General features: G+C 47.1%; 2 protein-coding genes across 4 annotated transcripts in view; one reads left to right on the forward strand and one right to left on the reverse strand.

Moving 5' to 3' along the window:
• The window catches only part of ERMP1 (endoplasmic reticulum metallopeptidase 1), a 47360-nt gene that overhangs the window by 9009 nt on the left and 16699 nt on the right, over nt 1-21652 (forward strand). For 2 of the 3 annotated variants that reach the window (XM_086684874.1, XM_086684872.1), the window contains exons 4-10: nt 41-146; nt 12139-12285; nt 12979-13071; nt 14803-15015; nt 15848-16068; nt 18970-19144; nt 19518-19708. In XM_086684874.1, coding sequence (XP_086541000.1) covers nt 41-146; nt 12139-12285; nt 12979-13071; nt 14803-15015; nt 15848-16068; nt 18970-19144; nt 19518-19708 — 1146 coding nt within the window. The remainder of the gene's footprint in view (nt 1-40; nt 147-12138; nt 12286-12978; nt 13072-14802; nt 15016-15847; nt 16069-18969; nt 19145-19517; nt 19709-21652) is intronic. The other variant, XM_086684873.1, reaches the window with a different exon arrangement.
• The window catches only part of RIC1 (RIC1 partner of RAB6A GEF complex), a 169254-nt gene continuing 167178 nt past the window's right edge, over nt 19577-21652 (reverse strand). Inside the window, exon 29 of the transcript XR_015243406.1 lies at nt 19577-21637. The gene's annotated coding sequence lies outside the window, so the exon portion shown is untranslated. The remainder of the gene's footprint in view (nt 21638-21652) is intronic.

The raw sequence follows: 21652 nt of genomic DNA on the forward strand, positions 1-21652 counted from the left end.
ATTGTTTCACCTACATCTGTTTTATTTCCTTCTTATTCAGGCCAGTCATGGTTTCATAACTCAGCACCCTTGGGCCAGCCTGATTCGTGCATTTATTAACCTGGAGGCAGCGGGCGTGGGAGGGAAAGAGCTTGTGTTCCAAACAGGTACGTGAACCGTATTTTACATTTTAATGCAGTTGCGTCGTGTACTTTAATGCAGTTCTCCTATTTGTGGAAGTGGAAGTTCTTCAAACATAAGGAATTTCCCTAATGAAATGAATGTTCTTTTTGGAGCGTGAGGTAGTCTGTGTTTGTCGCCGTTGGGAGGTTTTAACAAGGTGATGTGACCAGCCCCTGACACTCACACTGCGCTAATCACACGTCACGTGTGTTCAAAGCCTCGTGTGTTTGTCATGTCACTTAATCCTCAAAGCAGCCTGAGGGAGAAGTACGGTCGTTACCGTCATTTTGCAGATGGGAAAACCAAGGCAGGAGACATGTCAGGCGGCCCGGGGTTTCACAGCTGGGAGCAGGCACAGCGGGGTTGGACCCGGGTGGTCCTGACCCGTGTTCTTAACCACCAACCAGATTGTCATGTAGGCGGTGGACTTACCTGTATCCATTATGGATGATTATGATATAAGTAATATTAAACGACAGTCATTTCCTGAATTGAAATGAGGAAAAGGGCTTTAAATTTATCTTTGAGTTAATTTGAATGTGACAGGCTTCAGTAATACTTTAGCCAGAGAAATGTTTTTAATTTCTAAAGGATAACAAGATTATAAATTACAAGGAGAACATCCATTAAGTTAGTATCATCTGTCATCTTTTTTTTTTTTTTTTTTGAGAGAGCACGCAGGGGAGGGGCAGAGAGAGAGGAGAGAGGGAAAAAGAATCCCCAGCAGGCTCCACACTGCCAGCACAGAGCCCAGTTCAGGACTTGAACTCACAAACGTGAGATCGTGACCTGAGCCAAAGTCAAGAGTCACGCTTAACCCGACTGAACCACCCAGGCACCCCTGTCATTTTCTTTGTCTTTAAAAAAAAATTTTTTTTTTAATCTTTATTTCAGAGGGAGAGAGGGAGAGGCAGAGAGAAAGGGAGACACAGAATCTGAAGCAGGCTCCAGGCTCTGAGGTGTCAGCATAGAGCCTGATGTAGGGCTTGAACTCACAAACTGCGAGATCATGACCTTAGCCAAAGTCGGACGCTTAACCGACTGAGCCACCCAGGCGCCCCAGCCCCTGTCATCTTTCGTAACAGAGTTCAAAGCTCTGGGCTTCCTAAAATCTGATCTGGAAAGTTTCCTGCCATTTCCCCTCTGTGTTAGGAATTTGGATAGTGCATTGTAGCTGGACAGACGGCATCTGGTAGGCGTTCTACAATGAGGAGTCTGAGACGGGCCAGGAAAAGTGAGTAAGCAGATGGAGAACTCGGTTTTTAGTGCCCTCTACACACATGGTATTGGTTAAGATGCGCTGAGTGCCGAGTACGTCTTTATATACAAGCTAAACAGAACCGTATTTTAATATTCTCCAACCAACTTATCTTAGACTTTCACTGTTTAAAATGGTTGTATGTTTTAGGCCAGCTAACCTCTGAGAATCTCAAGGTCACGAGATGAGGAGCAAAGCGCTCCTTGCTTTCTGACTCAGACCTTCCTGTGTGTTCTCACGCCTCAGCCGACTACTGAGAAGGAGCTGGTCTTAGTATCCGTGGGGCTCAGCAGATGCCACACTCTTACCCGGCCCCTCTAGTTCTGGGGCTCAGTCAGGATAGGAGGACTACTTGTAACAACCACCAGGTCAAAAAGCAGCAAGAGAAGATTCCGTAAGCAGAGCTGACGTCGCGTCTGTCCTCCGGCGAAAATGTCAGGGCCCTGCACGGGCAGGAGCGCGTCTTCGTACGCTCCCCCCCCCCCCCCCCCCCCGGAAGTGTGCTGTGTGTCACATGCTCGGCCGTTGTCCCAGCACGCTGGCCCTGTACTCCCGGGACCCAAATCACAGCCGGTCTTAAGGTTGGGTCTGTACCGTTCCTGAATGTATGCTGTGCGTCTGTATAAAAATATATTTTATCCATATGTAGTCCAGAGAGGTTAAAACACCTCTACCTAGGGCAGGTTAGATCTAGAGCAAAGTTAATTCCTTCATTTCCATGTATCGAGTACTCAGTTTTACTAGGTGTGACTAGCCTATAGTCGGTGTTCTGTTTAGTAAATGTAGATAGTTTTACATAAAAATTGCACAGTTGCATGCATTTTAGATATAATTGTATTGTCTGGAAAGAGTCAAACAAACTGCCCTCAGAGTCACTGCCGGCTGGGGAGTGTCACCTGGTGGAGCAGGGGTGGTGTCACTGGAGCAGAGGATCGGGCTAAATGTGAAAATTCTGACCTCTCCGTTGCTTCACGAATTTAGAACCAGAATGTCATTTACTGCTTTACTTCTACTCCTTACAGTTTTGTGTACTGTTTACGTTTTTTGCATTGCATATGATTACTTTAACAATAGGCAAAGAACAGACTTATTACCAGTTAGCAGTATGCAGTCGATGCTCAAACCTTGAACCGCACAGGGGTTAGGGGCACTGACCCCTTGCGTGGTTGAAAATCTGCGTGTAACTCTGGGCTCCCCGAAAGCTAACTAGTGCAGTCTCCTGCAGACCGGAAGCCTAACTGATCAGACAGTCGGTTAACCCCTGCTCTTTGTGTTGTGTGTGTTGTATATTCTCACAACAAAGCGAGCTAGAGAAAGCGTGGTTGAGAAAATACATTTACAGCATTGCACGTGTTCATTGAAGAAAATCTGCATAGAAGTGGGCCCAGTTCAGAGCCGTATTGTTGGAGGACTGACTGTGCATGCAGTTCATGTGCTTCACTCGTGCGGAAAGAAAATCCTCACACTTGAAAAGTAATGTTTTCCGGAGGGGCGTCCTGCAGGAGGTTTGGAGAGAGTATCTCCCTCCTGTCTCCCGAGTTTCTAGGCCGCGTTTCCCTCCAGGTTTGGGGGCCAATCCTGGTGGCTGCAGCGCACACACACGCCGGCTCTCCGGGCTCTGACGTTCAGTGCCTTTCTCCGCGTCTCACCCGCCGGTGCCGCCGCCCGGAGCGAGTCAGCCTCGCCTCCACCTTGACCAGAAGAGGGGAAGGCCTCCAGGATTTGGAGTTCCGCTGGGCTCCTTAAACAGGCACAGGTCCTGTCCTGGGAACTTCTTGCTTAAACCCACGTATTCTCTCTGGTGCTCCATTGTCCCCTCAGAGATTCATTCGGGGTTTTTAGTGACTAGACTGGAATAATCATTACTACCTAATTGTTTTTAAAGGGCCAGACTGCATGAAGGAATGACTTAGCTTATCAGATTAGTGATTTATATCGTGACTCAGTAAGGCTGACTTAATAATTCTGAAGGTGTGATAAAATGCATAGATTAAACCAGTTAATATCTGTGCCCTGTGAGAAATTCAGATACTACCAACCTCGAGTAGAAGAAAGCCCACAAGCCAAGGGGTCACAGACTCCTCTTTTTCTCTGGCGAACAATACCACGCCCTGTGACTCTACTACCCCCAGATACCCGGTAATTCACCCACTTATGGTAGGATTCAGTGGTTTCTAGATCTGTGCACAGAGTTGAGTGCTCATCGCCGCAGTCCATTTTAGAATCTCCTTCTTGCCCCCAGAGAGAGACCCCGTGCTCTCTCAGTCCACCTTCTTTCAGTTTGTGTGCTATTTTCTAAGGTTCAACCGTGTTGTAGCACGTGGGGGTACTTCGTTCTTTTTTATGGCTGAATTACGCCCATTGTATAGACTGGTGGATTTCGTTGATCCGTTTGTCAGTTGATGGACATCTGGATTGATTGTACTTCTAGGCTATCGTGGATAATGCTGCTGTGAACATTTGTGTGTAAGTCAGTGTGTAAGACCTACATCTTCCTTTCTTATGGGGGGATGCCCGGGGCTGCAATTCCCGGTTCGTATGGTAAATTAATGTTTAACTTTTAAAGAAACTGCCCGAGTAAGTAGTGAAGCTTTTATTTCAGAAGAAATGTAAATTCAGTTAACAATAAGACTCTTTAAAATTGTATTGATTTGGGGCGCCTGGGTGGCGCAGTCGGTTAAGCGTCCGACTTCAGCCAGGTCACGATCTCGCGGTCCGTGAGTTCGAGCCCCGCGTCGGGCTCTGGGCTGATGGCTCAGAGCCTGGAGCCTGTTTCCGATTCTGTGTCTCCCTCTCTCTCTGCCCCTCCCCCGTTCATGCTCTGTCTCTCTCTGTCCCAAAAATAAATAAACGTTGAAAAAAAAATTTAAAAAAAATTGTATTGATTTATTTAGAATTTTTTGAATTTTAGATTTGCAAAAAGCAGGGAGGCTACTGCCCAGCGCTGATGAATGTAGAGAAACAGGTGGTTGCGTACAGTGCCGGGGGAGCGTGGATCGATGCGGTTTGGGGCACTTTGGCCGTAGCGACTGCTTGAAAACACGTGTGGACGCTTCCGTCCGACACACCCACTTGTAGGACTTGATCGTGGAGAAGTAAGTGCACATAAGCACGCAGATCTGAGTCCTGCGGAGTCTTCTTGGCTTTTAAGAAGACTGAAGAACTGAGAACCCTTTCCAGGTCCACACGTGGGAGACTGCTTGTATTAATGGTGACCTCACATTTTCCCCTCTTCCATCGTTCATTTTTCCCTCCCTGTCAGATCAGTTCCATCTGCACTCGACACGCCTTTCCCCTCTTCTTCGGGAAACCACTTTGACCTCCTTCACCCCCAGACCACTGCTCATTTCTCTCTCCTCATCTATCGCAAACTCCTTCAGGAGTGGAATTCTTTGTCCTGCTGGGCTCCCGGAACGCCCAGCACAGGCTCTAGTCGGACGACCCGCGTTCAGATCCCCCCGGAGCACACGCCCTCGGCGAGCCACCTCGAACAAGTCACACGGTGCTCTGTGCTTTAGTCCCTCATCTGTAAAGTTGGGGTGGTGTTAGCGCCCACTCGTCAAGAGTCTTCACCACCGCGTGAAATCCTCAGCTCTGGAATCTCTCCTCTGAGGGCTCCCTTTGCCTTGTTTGTACTTTGGGGAGTGTCTCCCAGGAGCTGACTGACTTGCCCATCTGTCTTCCTTTTTACACCAGAACTTGACCTGGCAGCCTCAGCAGGTGATCAGTGAGAAGCCGGAGCGGGGCTGGAGCTCTCTAAGCGGGTGAAGGCCGGGTAGTGGATATTTAAAACTGTAAATTTCTTTCCTGCTGACAGGTCTTACATTTTTTACAGGTTTTTTTTCCTAATGTTTATTCATTTTTGAGGGACAGAGACAGAGCACGAGTGGGGTTGGAGAAGAGAGAGAGGGAGACACAGAATCTGAACAGGCTCCAGGCTCTGAGCTGCCAGGACGTAGCCCGACGTGGGGCTTGAACTCACGAACCACGGGATTGTGACCTGAGCCAGAGTCAGAACTTTGACTGAGCCACCCGGGTGCCCCTACAAGTATTTTTTATGGCACAATGCAGAAGATGAACTTGACATCTTAAGCGTCTTTGTCTTATATCGAGAAAGAAAAGCATGCAGCTCTGCGTGTTTAGCCTGAGGGGTTTTTATAAACTGAATATAATCCTGTGACCAGAACCCACATCAAGACTAAGAGTATTGCCCGTACTCGAGAAGCCTCCCCTGTGACCTTTCCCAGCCTTTCCTCCCAGCAAGGTTACTGCTATCCTGACTTCTGTCTTAACAGGTTTAATTTTGCTTGTATTTGCACTTTCTCCAAACGGACTCACGCGCGGTTTTCCCTTACATATGGCTTCCTTTTTCACTCAGCGGCATGTCTGTAAGATGCATCTATCTTGTGTGTGGCAGACTTCTTTTTTATTGCTAAATACTGTTCCAGTGATGAGAGTGTCCACTCTACTGGTGATGTTAGATTGTGGGTTTTGGCCCTTAGGAATGGTGCTGTTGTGAACTTTCTTGTGAACGTCTTTGGTACACGTGTGCGTGTATGCTCACCTCTGAGTAGAATTAGTGAGTCTCCGCGTGTGCATCTGCTCAGCTTTGCTGGATAACTGCCATACCTAGATGTGAAAATCCTAAATAAAATATTAGCGAACTGAATCCAGCAACGTGTGTGTGCGTGTGTATGTGTGTATACATGATGTTTTCCAACAGAGTTGAGCTTATTTCAAGAATACAAGATGTTTTTTCCCCTTAAGTTTCGGGTTTCCAAAATGATTCAATATTTGCACACACTGCAAAGTGAGCACCACAATAAATTTAGTTAACATCCATCTTCATAGTTACAATTTTTTTTCTTGTGTTGAAAACTTTTAAGATCTATTCTCCTAGCAGCTCCAGTATGGTACGGTATTATTACCTGTAGTCAGCATGCTGTGCGTGCCATCCCCGGGACTGACTTATTTCATAACTTCGAGTTTGTACCTTTCCGTCACCTTCACCCATTTCAGCCACCCCCCAGCCCCCACTTCCGGCAGCTGTCAGTCTGTTCCTTGTATCTATGAGTTTGGGTTTTTGTTTAGATATCACATATAAGAGAGAGCATATGATATTTATTTTTCTGTATGCTTATTTTGTACAGTGCCCTCAAGTTCTATCTATCCTGTTGCAAATGGCAAGATTCCCTTCTTTTTCATGGCTGAATACCATTCCGTCGTACACATATTCCACGTTTTCTTTATGCATTCGTCCATCGATGGACACTTAAGTTATTTCCATATCCTATCGTAGATAATGCTGCAGTGTCCGTGGGGATCCACACTGTTTTCCAGAGTGGCTGCTCCAGTTTACATTCCCACCAGTAGTGCACAGGGTTCCCTTTTCTCCATATCCTTGCCAGCACTTGTTATCTCTTGTCTTTTCAGTAAAAGCCATTCTAACAGGTGTGCAGTGATAAGTCGTGGTTTCAGTTTGCGTTTCCCTGATGATTAGTGATGGTGGGCCCCTTTTCGTGTACCCATTGGCTGTCTGGATGTCTTAATTTGGAAAAATATCTCTTCAAATCTTTTGCCCAGGTTTTAATTGGATATTTTTTTTTTTTTTTTTTTTTTTTTTGCCATTGAGTTGTAGGAGTGCTTTATATATTTTGGATATCTACCCTTTATCAAGATATACGCAAATATTTTCTCCCATTCTGCCAATTGCCTTTTAATTTTGTTGGTTTCCTTTGCTATGAAGAAGCTTTTTAGCTTGACATATTTCCATTTATTTAACTTTTGTTGTCTTCGCTTTTGGTGTGAAATGCAAAAAATCATTGCCAAGACCAATGTCAAAGAACATTACTAAACCCGCATTGTTTTTTTCTTTTTTTTTTAATGTTTATTTTTGAGAGAGGGAGACATGGAATTTGAAGTGGGCTTTGGGCTCCAACCTGTCAGCACAGATCATATTTTACATGACCTAAGCCAAAGATCATGACCTGAGCCGAAGTCAGACGCTTAACTGACTGAGCCACCCAGGTGCCCCTAGATTTGGGTTTTATGTTCAAATCTTTAATCAGTCTTGAGTTCATTTTTGTGTATGATGTCAGAGTGCTCCAATTTCATTCTTTTGCGTGTGGCTGTCCAGTTTTTGCAACACCATTTATTGAAGAGATTGTTCTTTCCCGGTATATGTATGTTCTTGGCTCTTTTCACATAAATCGATTGAACATGTATGTGTGGGTTTATCTCTGGGCTCTCTCTTCTATTCCATTGATGTGTATCTGTTTTTATGCCAGTGCCTTACTGTTTTGATTACTGTGGCTTTGTAGTATCATTAGAAATCAGGAAGTGTGGTGCCTCCAGCATTGTTGTTCTTAAGATTGTCTTGGCTATTCATAGTCTTCTGTGCTCCCATACAGATTTTTAATTGTTCTATTTCTGTGAAAAATGCCATTGGAATTTTGATAGGGATCGCGTTGAATCTGTATATTGTTCTGGGCATTACGGACATGTTAACAGTATTAGGTCTTCTAGTCCCCGAACATGGAATATCATCTTTCCATTTATCTGTGGAAGTAAATAATCTTCATTTTCTCTCATTAATGTCTTAAAATTTTTCAGTGGACAGGTCTTTAACCTCCTTGGTTAAGTTTATTCCTAGGTATATTACTATTTTTGTTGCAATTATAAGTGGGATTTATTGTCTTAATTTCTCTTTCTCATACTTCATCATTAGTGTAGAGAAATGTAACTGATTTTTGTATATAGATTCTATATCCTGCAACTTTAGTGAATGGTTAAATGAGAATGGTTTAATATTTGAAAATCAATCTATTTCACACATTATCAGAATAAAGGAGAAAAACCATCTCAATTGATAATCTCAATATAATCATCTCAGTAGAAAAAGAACAAGGATATGTCCCTTCATAACAGTACATTTATGATGTTCATAGAATATGACAATATAAAACCGTTATTTAGTAGATGATTTCCAATAATGACCTAGTTTTGTTTTGTTTTTTTTAAAGTTTATTTATTTTGAGAGAGAGAGAACACGATCAAGGGAGGGGCAGAAAGAAAGGGAGAGAAAGAGAATACCAAGTGGGCTTTGTGCTGTCAGTGCAGAGCCTGACTTGGGACTCGAACTCATGAACCCCAAGATCAGGCATGACTTGAGCTGAAACCGGGAGACACTTCACCAACTGAGCCACCCAGGCACCCCTGTTTTTGTGTTGTTTTTTTTTTTTAAATCAGAGCTCTAATCCAGGATCAAATAGCATTTTATTGTCATGTTTTATTAGCTGTATCACAGTGATTCTATAACACACACATCACAAATACAGAAGTGTAAAACTTAGTCATGGTGAGGTGCATACCTCTGAGCCCCAGGTGAGAAGCCAGGCTCCTGTCACACCCTGCAGGTGGCTGTCACCGGCCCCTTCTCAGATACAGCACCTGCTCTCTCACGTCAGAGTAGCATTATCGTCCTGCTATTCAGGATATTCTCTTTTCTAGTTTAGCTTTGCCTGTTTTTCATATGGTTTTCATAGTATTTTATTTAAAAATTTTTTAACGTTTATTTTTGAGAGAGAGAGCACGCACATGTGTGAATGAGTGGGAGAGGGTTGCGGGGAGTGGGGGAGACACAGAATCCAAGCAGGCTCCAAGCTCTGAGCTGTCAGCACAGAGCCTGATGCGGGGCTCGAACCCATGAAGCATAAGATCATGACCTGGGTCAAAGTCGGGCGCTCAACTGACTGAACCACCCCGGTGCTCCTTCATAGTATTTTAATAGTATACCTTTGGTTATTAACATCTGATTGTAATAGTAATAGTATTTTAACATGGTAAGATTTGATCACCTAGGTTTTCTCACTGCTGTTTCCCTTTCTCCTTTCACATCTGTGTCCTCCGTGCATCCTGTCGGGAGGCATCTCCTGTCTGTCTGGACGCTGATGATGGTAACTTCTGGTCATTTGATGATGGTATTTGCCCGGTTTTTCTAACTGCTTTCACCTTTGTGATAGGCCCTCTGAGACTGTACCTGCCTTGTTTCTCGTGAGACTTTGATCCTGTTTCAGCAGACATTGAGATTCTTGCTCCAAAGCATTTCTACGTGATGTTAGCCAGGTATTTAGAGTTCTGGCTCCATCATTTCGTCTGTAGCTATTAGTTGGGAGTTCTCGAAGACTTTCTCTTCTCCCTTGTTTGTGTATTTATTTCCATGTTTCATGTGTTTTTATTTTATGGATGATGTATTCTGTTGCTGCCATCTTTTTAAATTTTTTTTTCAACGTTTATTTATTTTTGGGACAGAAAGAGACAGAGCATGAACGGGGGAGGGGCAGAGAGAGAGGGAGACACAGAATCGGAAACAGGCTCCAGGCTCTGAGCCATCAGCCCAGAGCCCGACGCGGGGCTCGAACTCACGGACCGTGAGATCGTGACCTGGCTGAAGTCGGACGCCTAACCGGCTGCGCCACCCAGGCGCCCCTGTTGCTGCCATCTTAACGCATGAATTGTCTCCAGTTAGGCCAGCGGTAGCCCCTTCCCCTGCAGCTTGCGTCCTTCGGAGGTGCTTCTTGGAGCACTTCTCACTCCTGGCACGACTACTTTTGTACTTTCCTAGCTCCGGAGCTGGGATTAGCCATTTCCTAAGGAGACCTCCTTTTAGTGGATAATGGTATTCAGAAGCAAAGATCTTGCTGGGTGGTAGGGTAGTTCTGATTTTAACTTTTTTTTTTTTTTGAGGAACTTTCATACTGTTTCCACAGCAACAACGTGGATGCAACTAGAGTGTATTATGCCAAGCGAAGTAAGTCAGAGAAAGACAAATATCCTGTGATTTCACTCATACTTGGAATTTGAGAAACAAAACAGATGAACACAGGGGAAGGGAAGCACACATCAGATAAAAACAGAGAGGGAGACAAACCATAAGAGACTTAAATACAGAGAACAGACCGACGGTTGCTGGCACGGTGTTGGGTGGGGGACGGGCGTCAAGCAGGGCACTTGTTGGGATGAGCACTGGGTGTTGTCTATCAGCGAGGAATCAGTGGGTTGTGTATTAACTAACTAGAATTTAAATAAAAAATACTGGTGTCAAAAAAGAAAAAAGCAAAGATCTTAATGCTAGGTCTATTTTTTTCTTTGTATTTATCCTGCTTGGGGTTTATAGAGCGTTTTGAATTCATAGTTTGATGTTTTCTATGACTTTTAGAAAATTATGGGCTGTTACTTCTTCAGAACGTTGCTTCTGCTCCATTCTGTGTCCTCTTTTTCTGGAACTAACTGTGCCACATATGTCTCTTCCATACATTTCTATATTTTCCATCCTTTTTTTTTTTTTTCTATGTCCTAATTCTGTTGCTCTATAATCCTTTCTTCCGCTGTGTTTAACCTGGTAGTAAACCATCTATTAAAATTCTTAACATCAGTTTTTATAGGGTTTCCATTTGACTCCTTTTTTTTTTTTTTGATAGATTGCACTTGTAAAATTCTTGCTGTGTTTCTGAACATATTCATCATAGTTGTTTTAAAATCCGTGTCTGGTGACGAGTATCTGGGTCACCTGGGCGTTTGGTTTTGTAGTGTTACACTGCACCCCATCTCCGCCTTTTATGATCATTTTTTCAGTAGGAAAGCAATTTGATTATTTGTTTATAAAGTTATAAATATCTTGATATTCTTAGATTGCCTGAAATACAATGAGTTGATGTGCCTATCAGAGTCAACTTTTTGCTAAATTTTGTTGGAACGAACAATCCCTGAATCTCAGTGGATTACAACAGCAAAGGCTTATATCTTGTTCAGTACGTTTTGGTTCCTGAATAACTGTGCTTACGAACGTTCCGTGGTTTTGTTCCATGTGTGCCCTTCGTTATGGGACCCAGACTAAAGGAGAAGCGTCCATCAGGGACATATTGATCTCCTGGCCAAAGTCAGCAGGCGGGAGGGACTGTGTGATGGTCCCTGAGCATCTTCTTGGCTGAGGGTCATATTTCTCTGCTCACAGTCTGTTGGCCAGAGCAGTTTCCAGGGCCGCACCTGCAGGGAACAGGGTGAGGATGTGGACGTGCTCCTTCTGCGGGAGGCGTGATGAGTCACGTGGGAGGGAGCAGAGAGTAGCCGTGAGCAATAATACAGTTTATCTCACCGTCCCAAAGAAAAATCTCCCGCATTTGAAAAAGCCGTATATGCGTAAAGATGTTATGCGGAATTATGAATAATGATAAAAAATATAAACGGTAATAATACAAAACTTAGGGTGTTTTCAGAGAAAAGTTGTAGCTATTAAAATGGTAATTGTAGTACCTGGCAACTCAGGAGAACGTGTTCAGTCTGTTAAACGAAAGCACAGTGGACAGACTGCACGTGTCCTGTGAGTACAGCTGTGTACACACAACCAGATGTTTGTAGGACAACTGAAGATGGAAAAGTGACAGTGCTTGTCGTAGAATGATGGACTGTTGTGTGGGTTCTCATTTTTAAACTGAAACTTTTCATAGTGCAGTTACTTTATAATTAAAAATAATTTTGCTTTCTGAAAGGTGATTTCTCATTGTGAAAGTTGCATACGCTTATCAGAGAAGTGTTAGAAAACACAGAAAAAAAGACGAAAACAAAGTCTGGACCTGCCTCCCCAGACCACCGCAGGACCGTTTTGGATGTGTTAAAACATGACCACGTTCCCTTGCCTGAGTCCTCGCCTGTCCTTGTAGGTCCTGAAAACCCGTGGCTGGTCCAGGCCTATGTTTCTGCCGCTAAACACCCGTTTGCGTCAGTGGTGGCCCAGGAGGTTTTCCAGAGTGGGATCATTCCTTCAGACACCGACTTCCGCATCTACAGGGATTTTGGGAACATACCAGGTATTTGTCGTGGGCTGTGGCGTGACGGCAATTAACCAGTAGCGAGTTTTGTTTTTTGAGAGTTTGTGAGTAAACATCTTTTTCTGAAAGCATGTTTTCTACGGGAGAACTGTATATTCTGACTCACTGAAACTGATTTCCTGGCATTTTTTTTTTTCCTTTTAAACTCTGGTCTACTTAAATGCTTGCCTTTTCTAGAACATGTCGTCTTGCCCCACACTGCGGCAGAATGGGACGGGGGTGGGGGGGGCAGCTGGTTAGCACTTCATTCCCCACAGGTGGCAGTACCTCCTTGAGGGGCCTTTGACTTTGCCTGTGGTCTGTCTTTGCCAGTTCCCCGGCGGCTTGTGCCGCTGCTGGGAATCTAGAGTTCGGCCTGGCCCGGCAGGGCTAGAAATGGCAAAGTTTCGATGGCCTCCTGAGCTCTGTGTTCCCACCCCTTGCCGTGTGACTTACAATGTCTCCCCGACGTGTGTACTTCTTCGGTCATTATGTACCATGGCTACAGATTCTGTAAGAATTTGGAAGAGAATTTATATGGTATTCATTCACAAGTGTGACCAAGCAGTCATGTCCCTGCTTTGACGTTTTGTCTTTTTGGAATTTGATACATTAACCAAATAGGCCTAAAGAAAGGTTGATCTTTAAAGCAAATGACGTGTTTTTTTGTTTGTTTTCTCCTGTGTGTCTTAGGAATTGACTTAGCTTTTATTGAGAACGGATACATCTATCACACCAAGTACGACACAGCAGACAGAATTCTGACAGATTCCATTCAGAGAGCAGGTTGGTATTCAAATGTAAACTCGTGATCTGTGTTAAGATGGAATGTTAGGGCTGACCTGCAAACCTGTAAATATCCCCGGGGACTGTGCTTCAGGGAGGCGGCCTGTGGTGTGCGTGAGCCGGGTGGGGCTTTGCAGTTAGAGTTGAGGGCCCGAATTTTAGCCTTGAAGTCTAGATTAGCAACTAAGAACATAAGATTGTTGGTGGTGAGGCACTGGAAAGAGAGCGGGCCCAGGGTTAACGTAGGATTGCTGAGCAACGGGCATGTAGCCAGAATGGAAGGCATATGTTGGAGGAGGTACAGGCACGTGTCTGGGCAGTTTGCCCAGGTGGAGAAAAGTTCCATCAGTCCAGGTCAGGTATGAGGGCAGGTGAGTGGGTTCTAGAATGAGTGTCAGGACCACACAGGGCAAGGGAGTCCACGTACTTTCAGAGAGGTCTGGAGTAGTCAGGGGAGGGGCGGCTGACCGTGAACCTTAACTCACAAGTTGGTAGGATGTGGCCCCGCCCCGCATAGAAGAGGATGCTCCGGGCAAGAGCAGAGCGAGAGTAGTGTGTGTGTGTGTGTGTGTGTGCACGTGTGGACCGTCGGTGAGGAGAGTGGCAGACTGAGGTCTGAATGGAAGTCGCAGAAGAGCCACCCGGTCAGAAGGAAGGGACGGGTCAGGTGGCCGGCAGCAGGGACGGCTGCGAAGTGTAGGGCCCAGCCGGCTGGGGAAGGACGTGCCATCGGCTGTAATAGGAACATGGGGAGGTGACCTGACCCGGAGCAGTCGTGGAGGGAGGAGACGTGAACTCCGTCCGATGGAGACGGGGGCTCTGTGAAGCGGCCCAGTGGAAATCGCGCTGTGGTGGGAGAGCGTTCGGTCGAACTGGGAATGCGGGTGTGGGCGTGAAGGACTTGGAGGAAGCCACAAACGGTTTTTGGAACAGAGGACTCAGCCTGAGCTTTTGGCGAAAGCATATCTGAAGGCAGACGAGCCCGTGACACAAATGCCACGATAAGGTGGTGTGGTGTGTAAGTGGATGGCGGAGGAAGGGGGGGGATGAGCGGCAGGGGCTTTGCCCGTCGGTGGTTCAAGGCCTGTCGCTGCCCCTGTGTTCGGTTCAGACTCCTCCGCTCTGTCGGTGAGCGAACCCCCCTGGGGAGTCTGGTTCTGCCCCTGGACTCTCGTTCGGGACTTGGTCTGTCCGTGTGGGCGGGCGCTCCCATTGTCCTTCCGTGGCGGCGGCCTGGACGGAAGCGCTTGACAAGGAGTGTCTACACAGAAAGGCCTCCCTAACCTCTCAGACTCCACGGGATGCCCGTACTTCTCTTTATTGAGTTGAGACAGAATCGACGCTCATTATTCTCAAGGCACGTGTGATTCCCTGTTCGGTGCCTGCGGGCCTCCTGACAGGCTTTGTGTCTTTTGGGTCGGCGCCGAATTTCTGGTAACCAGAGCGGTGGCTGTTACGTGAGATACCCGTTAAGTGAACAGAATGAGCAGCAGCGTTTGGGTTCGATAACAGCAGGGAAAGCACAGTTCTGGGACAACGGAGAGATGAAGGCCAGGTGGCCGAGCTTCCGAGTGGAAAGGAGACAGAGCGGAGGCCTGGGCCTCATCTGAGAAATTTCATGAGAAAGGTGGCCGGGGGAGATGGAGAGGGTGGGAAACTGTTGTCGTTCACATTCTGTCAAACAGCGCGTGGCTTATTCAACTCTGTTGTCTTTCTTTTCTTTACTGATAGGTGACAACATTTTAGCGGTTCTTAAATATCTAGCTACGTCGGATGTGTTGCCTTCTTCTTCACAGTATCGCCATGGACACATGGTCTTCTTTGACGTGCTTGGCCTATTTGTCATTGCCTACCCCTCTCGCGTCGGCTCCATAATTAACTACATGGTGGTGACGGCCGCAGTGTTGTACCTGGGCAAAAAATGGTTGCGGCCCAAACAGAGGAGTAAGTATTTTTCTCTAAAACTGCAATACTGGCCTGGGTGTAAGAATCTGCGTGAAGTTTTTCAGGAAGCCTAAAATCTTAAAGAAAAACAACATTTGATGTATATTGGAAGACGTTCGCAAATGGTATCAGATGGACGTGCCCGTTACACTTCTGGTCTTGGGGCAGCAGGATGTTTTTGTGTACCTGATACACAGAAGCACCACGGAGGGGCTATCGAAAAGTGGTTTTGTACACACTGACTGTGAGTGAAAACTCCCGTTGAAAAGTCTCGTGCACCCATCACACCGGGCGTGAGCGCACCGACTCCAGCAAGTGTGGTTACGTTGGTTTCCTTCTCCTTAGAACGTTTCATTGTCGAAGCGGGTCTGGGCCGTGACGAGCTAACATGCGTGGGCTGCGCAGTTCAGGCCAGTTTACCCCGTTACTTCGCCAGCCCTGCGGCTCCGGCCTTAGCTTCCGGGCACGATTTCCCGGGGAGCTCTGCCTTCCGTTCAGGCCGGTGTTTCCTTACGCAGAGCATCGCAAAGGTGGCGAAGGCTAGAGCTCTCCGCTTTCCTGGTCAGGAGTGTGTCGGAGCCGCTCCTGGCCACTTCCGTCCCCGGGTGTTTGGCGCCCACAGACTCCCCGTAAACGCTACATGGATATGATTCGTCAGTAACCTTCCCTGTTCGGGTTTGTCATAAACCTCGCCCCAGGGCCTTTTCAGTACTTTGCAGTTACAGTGCTGGATGTTTTGTTTTGCCTTGTTTTGAGTTTGCCCTTTTGACTCTACTGCTTGTGAGACTGGTTTGATAAAGCTGGTGACGTCCACGTTGTGTTCTGTCTCCAGCTGGTAACTACACGAAGGACTTCTTCTGCGGGCTCGGCATCACTCTCGTGAGCTGGTTCACCAGCCTGGTTACCGTGCTCATTATAGCGGTGTTCGTCTCTCTCATCGGACGGTCTCTCTCGTGGTATAACCACTTCTACGTGTCCGTCTGTCTGTATGGAACCGCAGCCGCAGCCAAAATAATCCTCATCCATACCCTCGCAAAAAGATTTTATTACATGGTAAGTGTTAGGCATGTTTATTGATTTTTTTTTTGTCGCCTGCAGGGATTGGAGACAGACTCTGGTGGGATTCATTGTATTTGGCCTGTGGAGGCGTCAGAAATGGTTTGGCATGATTGTAGAAGACTGGCTCCCAGAACCGTGTTCGGGTTCTGGAAGGCTGCTGCTTTGGAGGGTTTTGTTGCAGGCTTCGGTGCCGTTATCAAGCTGTGAGGCGTTTGGGTGGTTGTGACAGCAAGGCCGAATCTGCTTCGGTGTGCCCCTGTGCACTTGGGTCCCCCAGCCCTCCCCCGGCTCGCCCGTTCCTCTTGTGAGTGGCTCGGTCCTCCGCTGGGCCGTGGGTTGAGCGCCATGAGGGCCCGGCTGCCGTGCTCCTCGTCGCTGGTGCCCGGGCCCCTCGGACACAGGGCACTGACACGCAGGAAGCATGTTGCCCTGAAGCTGCACTCGGGGTTTCTCTTCCATTTCCTTCACTTTTTTTTCCCTTTTAGCCTGTGTGTTAATGCAGATTCTGACGGCACGCAGATGTGCTGTGGCAGGGGGAGGACACCTCCTAGGGGAAAAAGAGGGAAGAGTGATAGGGTTCCAGAATGATCTATGCTGATGCAGAGAATATCCCCATATTGTTACGGTTTCAGCCGTATAACAGGACTCACAGTAAACTACAATGCAAAAGTGACCCATGGTTTCTAAAGAGTTTCTAAGTGACTTAAAGGGAAAAATCTGTTAGCTCCCATATTTATTTTCAAGACAGCCAATGTGCACCTGTTCTTTCCGTTTGCCCTGCTAGGATTAGAATGCAGACAGAAGGTTAGGTAATCCGGCGTCTTTCCACAAGGATGTCTTTGGTGCTAGACCGTGGATGAACCTTGGTCTCCGTTTCAGTTGATGTTGGGCTGTGGTCTGAGGACCGCTTCCATGCCAACCTCCAGGAGAGGCCCTTTGAAGCTAGCCGTCTGTTTATGGATGAACTAATACTTGTGTCTTTGTGGCTTCCGTGTCCAAGAGATTGTGCTGTGGGACTCAAGTTCATGTGCTTATTCTTAGTGCAGTGGTATGTTACCCGGGTGTGGGGGTCGTTGTTAATGAGGCAGGGGGGCCAGAGACAGAAATGCTTACGAGTAAAGTTCCATTTACTTGGACTAATTTCAGTTGTCTGATCATGAACTTTGGGGCTGAAAGCACAGTGGAAGGGAAGACGGGTCGCATTTCACAACTATTCTCAGAGCTGCCTGGTGGGCCTGGCCGCCTGCGACGGCCCGGTGGGAAGAGATTCATAAGGACGGGACTCTTGGAGGAGCTCACAGCTTCATCTGGGGGGCTGGGGGAGACCCTCGTTCGCAGTACCTTGGGATGAGGTGAGAGAACGGCCTGTTCGGCTGGAGCGGTACGGGGCCAGGAGAGAGGAGTCGGTTTGTGGAGGTCGGAAGGCTTTGTGAACGAGGTGGTGACGTGTGAACTGGGTTTTGAAGCAGGAGCGGAAGTGCGGCAGATGGCGGTCAGAGGTGGGAGCGCCCAGGATGCATTTGGGTCACGGTCAGTAAGCTCAGCGTGGTGAACATGAGGCGGTGGCACGGTAACCGGAAGAGCAGGCCAGCGTGAAGCCGGAGCACGACCCTGAGGATCAGTGAGGCGGCCAGTAACGTTTTCTGAGTAGGATCGCGAGTGACTGTGACAGCGTAGAGACTGATGGCAGTGGGCAGGTGGCAGGGATCAGAGGTGAGAGAGGGGAGCCAGACTTGAGGGGCGTCTGTTTGATCTCTGAGTACAGTTACATATCTGGGTGGTACTCGGCTTGAGATCGAATCCTAAGTGCCGTTTTCCTCTAAATTATTTTTGAAGACTGTGCCTCTTCACGCTGCGTTGTACGTGTAAGTGCAGCAGCGATAGCCTTTCATTTCTGAGCGGGTTTGTCGAGAGAACTTGAACAGGTTTTGAAAACTCGTGACCGAAGCTGTCTTGAGCTCTCGAAGTAACCCACGTGCCAATTTTGGGGTTTTTGCGCTGCAGTGGTAACTTTGTTGGTCATGTTAATGGAATCCCCGGTGCAGACGTTCACAGGTATGAAGCTCTTACGGCAGCTTTCTTCTGAGGCGCTCGGGGTGCTTCACGGGACTCCTCAGACCTCAAAGCCCAGAAATACAGATCACATTTCTGAACGTGAAGGCACCAGGAAGTCAGGGCGGGGCCGAGCTGCACCACAAGACCAGTTAGAGGAGGAAGAGACATGGGAACCCAGCCAGACCCCAGAGGGCCAGGTCCCCGAAGGGCCTGCAGTTTTCCAGGCGTGCTGCTGGTGGCGCTGTTCTTCGCAGGTCCCTTCTCGCCTTTGGAAGCTGCAAAACTAGAAAAGCCTACAGGGGTGTATGTTTTTAGGAGAGCCCTTCCTAAATCTATTTTAGGAAATTTCCAAAGGTTCCTTTTAGCCCAGTGGAAGAAAAGCACAGATTGCCTACGAGTAATGATATCTTGTTTTGTTCTTAAGCGTTTATTTTTGAGAGAGAGAGGGGAAGAGGAGAGCGCTAGTTGGGGAGGGATGGAGATAAGGGGACAAAGGATCTGGAGCAGGCTCCACGCTGACAACAGAGAGCCTAATGCGGGGCTTGAACCCACGAACCGTGAGATCATGACCTGAGCCGAAACCAGCCAAGAGTTGGAAGCTTAACCGACTGAGCCACCCAGACACCCCACGAGTAATGTTTTTACCCCATCTTCCTAAATGCCCCTTTCCTGTGCAGCAATTTAAATCTGTTACGTCATGACAGGAGGTAGTGTTTACTTAAAGTTTAAAATGCTCTTTAAAACAAAATAACTCTTCTGAGCGATGGAGATTTTATCACAATATTAGATCTTTATGAATGCCCATGAATGAGATTACTGGTATATCTCTCTTTCTTTCAGAATGCCAGCGACCGGTATCTGGGAGAAGTGTTCTTTGACATCTCGCTGTTTGTGCACTGTGTTTCCCTTACGGCTCTCACGTCTCAAGGACTTTGCTCGGCGTTTATTAGTGCTGTCTGGGTGGCGTTTCCCTTGCTCACAAAGTTTTGCACGCACAAAGACTTTAAGCGGCATGGTAGGGTATATTGGGTTTTTATGCAAATGGGAAAATACCTTAAAATGAATAAGACAGGACTTGCGGGAATTGTTTCTTTTTTTGGTCTTTTGGGCTAGGGTTTCAAGATTCTTGCTGTGTTTGTTTTGTTTTTTTTTTTTTGTTTTGTTTTTTTAAAATTTTCAGATCACACGAATGTTTATTTTCTACCTTACACCCCATCCCATTCTCACATTTATGAATGCATGATGTATTACCTACGTTCCATTTCATTCTTACTTGTATTTTAACGTCCCTGAGTGAAATGTTCTGTGTGAGGTACAGCAGTGCTATGCAAATCTGTGTCTCACTGTGGAATTTCAAAGATGTGTGATTTCTTTCTCTTTTTCCCTAGGTGCCCAAGGAAAATTTATTGCCTTGTACCTCTCGGGGATGTTTGTTCCTTATCTTTACGCACTGTACCTCATCTGGGCAGTATTCGAGATGTTTACCCCCATCCTTGGGAGGAGTGGTACAGAAATCCCACCTGACGTTGTGCTGGCTTCCATTTTGGCTGGTTGTACGATGATCCTGTCTTCCTATTTTGTAAGGAAATGACATTTAAAAAATAGTTCTTCCTGTATGCTTTATATGAATATGTGATGAGTTTAGCCACAGTCGATTCTGTGAAATTGTGTTGCTTATACTTGGAAACACTTAAGCAAAAGAAACAGTCACGTGTGTGCAGAAAGTAGGTTTGGTGTGGTAAGAAGATGGGAAATGGGGTTTTAGTTTTGCGTCCTGGTCCTCCCGAGTCCTCTGGTCGTACCTCTCCTCACAGCCTTCAAACCAGCTGAACGTGAATTTGGAGAACGCACACCAGGTGAGAACTGGTAGAGATTGCTTGGTGGTGGATTTTTGGAACAATTCCTAATTAGAGGCAAAGGTTAATAAATACGTGGTGGTGTTATTAGTGTTTTTAGAGCTGGCGGAGGAAGACTGGTTCTGATGAGGCTCCTTCCGTTACCGTTCAGCCTCCTGGCTGCTGGGGCCGCAGAGTTCGTAACGGAGCCCCTCTCCTCGGGTGGCAGACACGTATGATGCAGAGCGTCACAGGCCTTGTCATTCTGGTGTCGGCGTTCTGCCCTTACAGGGACAGTCCTGCCTTTGCCCTCCCTGCAGCTGTCCAGAGAGAAGGCAGACCCCACGCGGACCCCCCATGTTAGAGCGGGCTCTGGGCAAGCTCTGCCCTCGGCACGGCGTCCGTACTCTCCAGGACTCCGGTCTGGCCCCGCTGGTGGAGTCAGGCGTCTGTGTTGTGGCTCTTTCCATTGGAATTGGGAAGAATAGGAAGCAACTACTGAACGCCCATAGGCACACTGCAGGATGTGCAGCTAGGGGACTACACAGAAGAGTAGTTGTGACTTTATTATAGTGCTTTCCTCCACGGAGATGATGGTGGGCCTTTCCACACCCATTCAGTAAAGGACATCTCATGGAGGTCAGGATTGAGAGACAGCACGTAAGAATACCACGTGCGTGGCCCGCATCATCCACGGAAGTCTCTTAAGGAGGCCGTAAAGAGTTGTACGTGCACCTGTGCATCTAGCCCAGGAGAGTGCTTCTTCTGCACACTGTTGCTTGCGCTCAGCTGAAAGAAGTTTGAGCGTTCCAGCCATTGTGCCTGTAATACAATCATCAAGTCCTTACTGGCATTTTCGGGGGGTGGATGGATGGAAAATTCTAAACTGTTCTTTGTGGTTTGCAGGGTTTACTTCCTTTGGTTTTAATATTAAGCCTTTAAATTCTCTGTACGTGTTAGTGGATGGTTTTGCTGCTGTGAAGGTGAACGGAGTTGGTGGGGTTTCATCATACGCAGATGAGGTTCTGATCCAGAATCAGCTCAGTTAGAAACTGGGTCCCCAGTGTATTTAAATCAGGGCCAGTGGATGAAGGCTCATAGGAGATGATCAGAATGTGGGGCATTTCAGTTCTGTCCCACGTGGAACTGGACAAAATAAACCCTGAAATCTTCACTGTGGAGACTGAAAATGACTCCAAAGTGAGGAAATCTTAGCAAGCATAGGGAGAGGATTAAAGTATATCACCTGCTAGGTTAGATTTTACTAGGAAAACCTCAGGAGAACGCCTGCTGGAATACCCGGAAACCTCGTTTAGTTTTCATCATCACGTGAAGTGGCCGCGTGGCTCTTGGACACTGGTGGCGTCAGTCATGATTCCATGTTGACGTGTAGCGGTCGGAGTGGCTGAGGCAGAGGCGGCCTGCGCTCCTCGGATCGTGGAGAACTGAATCGGAATGCGGATTTCAGAAAGCGTTCCTTTCAGTCCTTGGGGGTTTATAGTATGTTTGCCAGGAAGCAGGCACTCTCCTGTCTGGCAGTGGGGTAGCAGGTGTCCCGGGTGGTGCTCAGTGACATCAGGACCCTCACGAGGAACGAGACAGCTCACACGTGCGCATGCCGCGCAGACCCTTCTTGCGCTTCTCTTTGTTTTATTTTGCACCCATTTCAGAACCTAGAGTGATGGAAG

This window comes from Puma concolor, chromosome D4 (genome assembly GCF_028749965.1).
Source record: "Puma concolor isolate L17-30 chromosome D4, mPumCon1.1.hap2, whole genome shotgun sequence".
Classification (NCBI taxonomy): domain Eukaryota; kingdom Metazoa; phylum Chordata; class Mammalia; order Carnivora; family Felidae; genus Puma; species Puma concolor.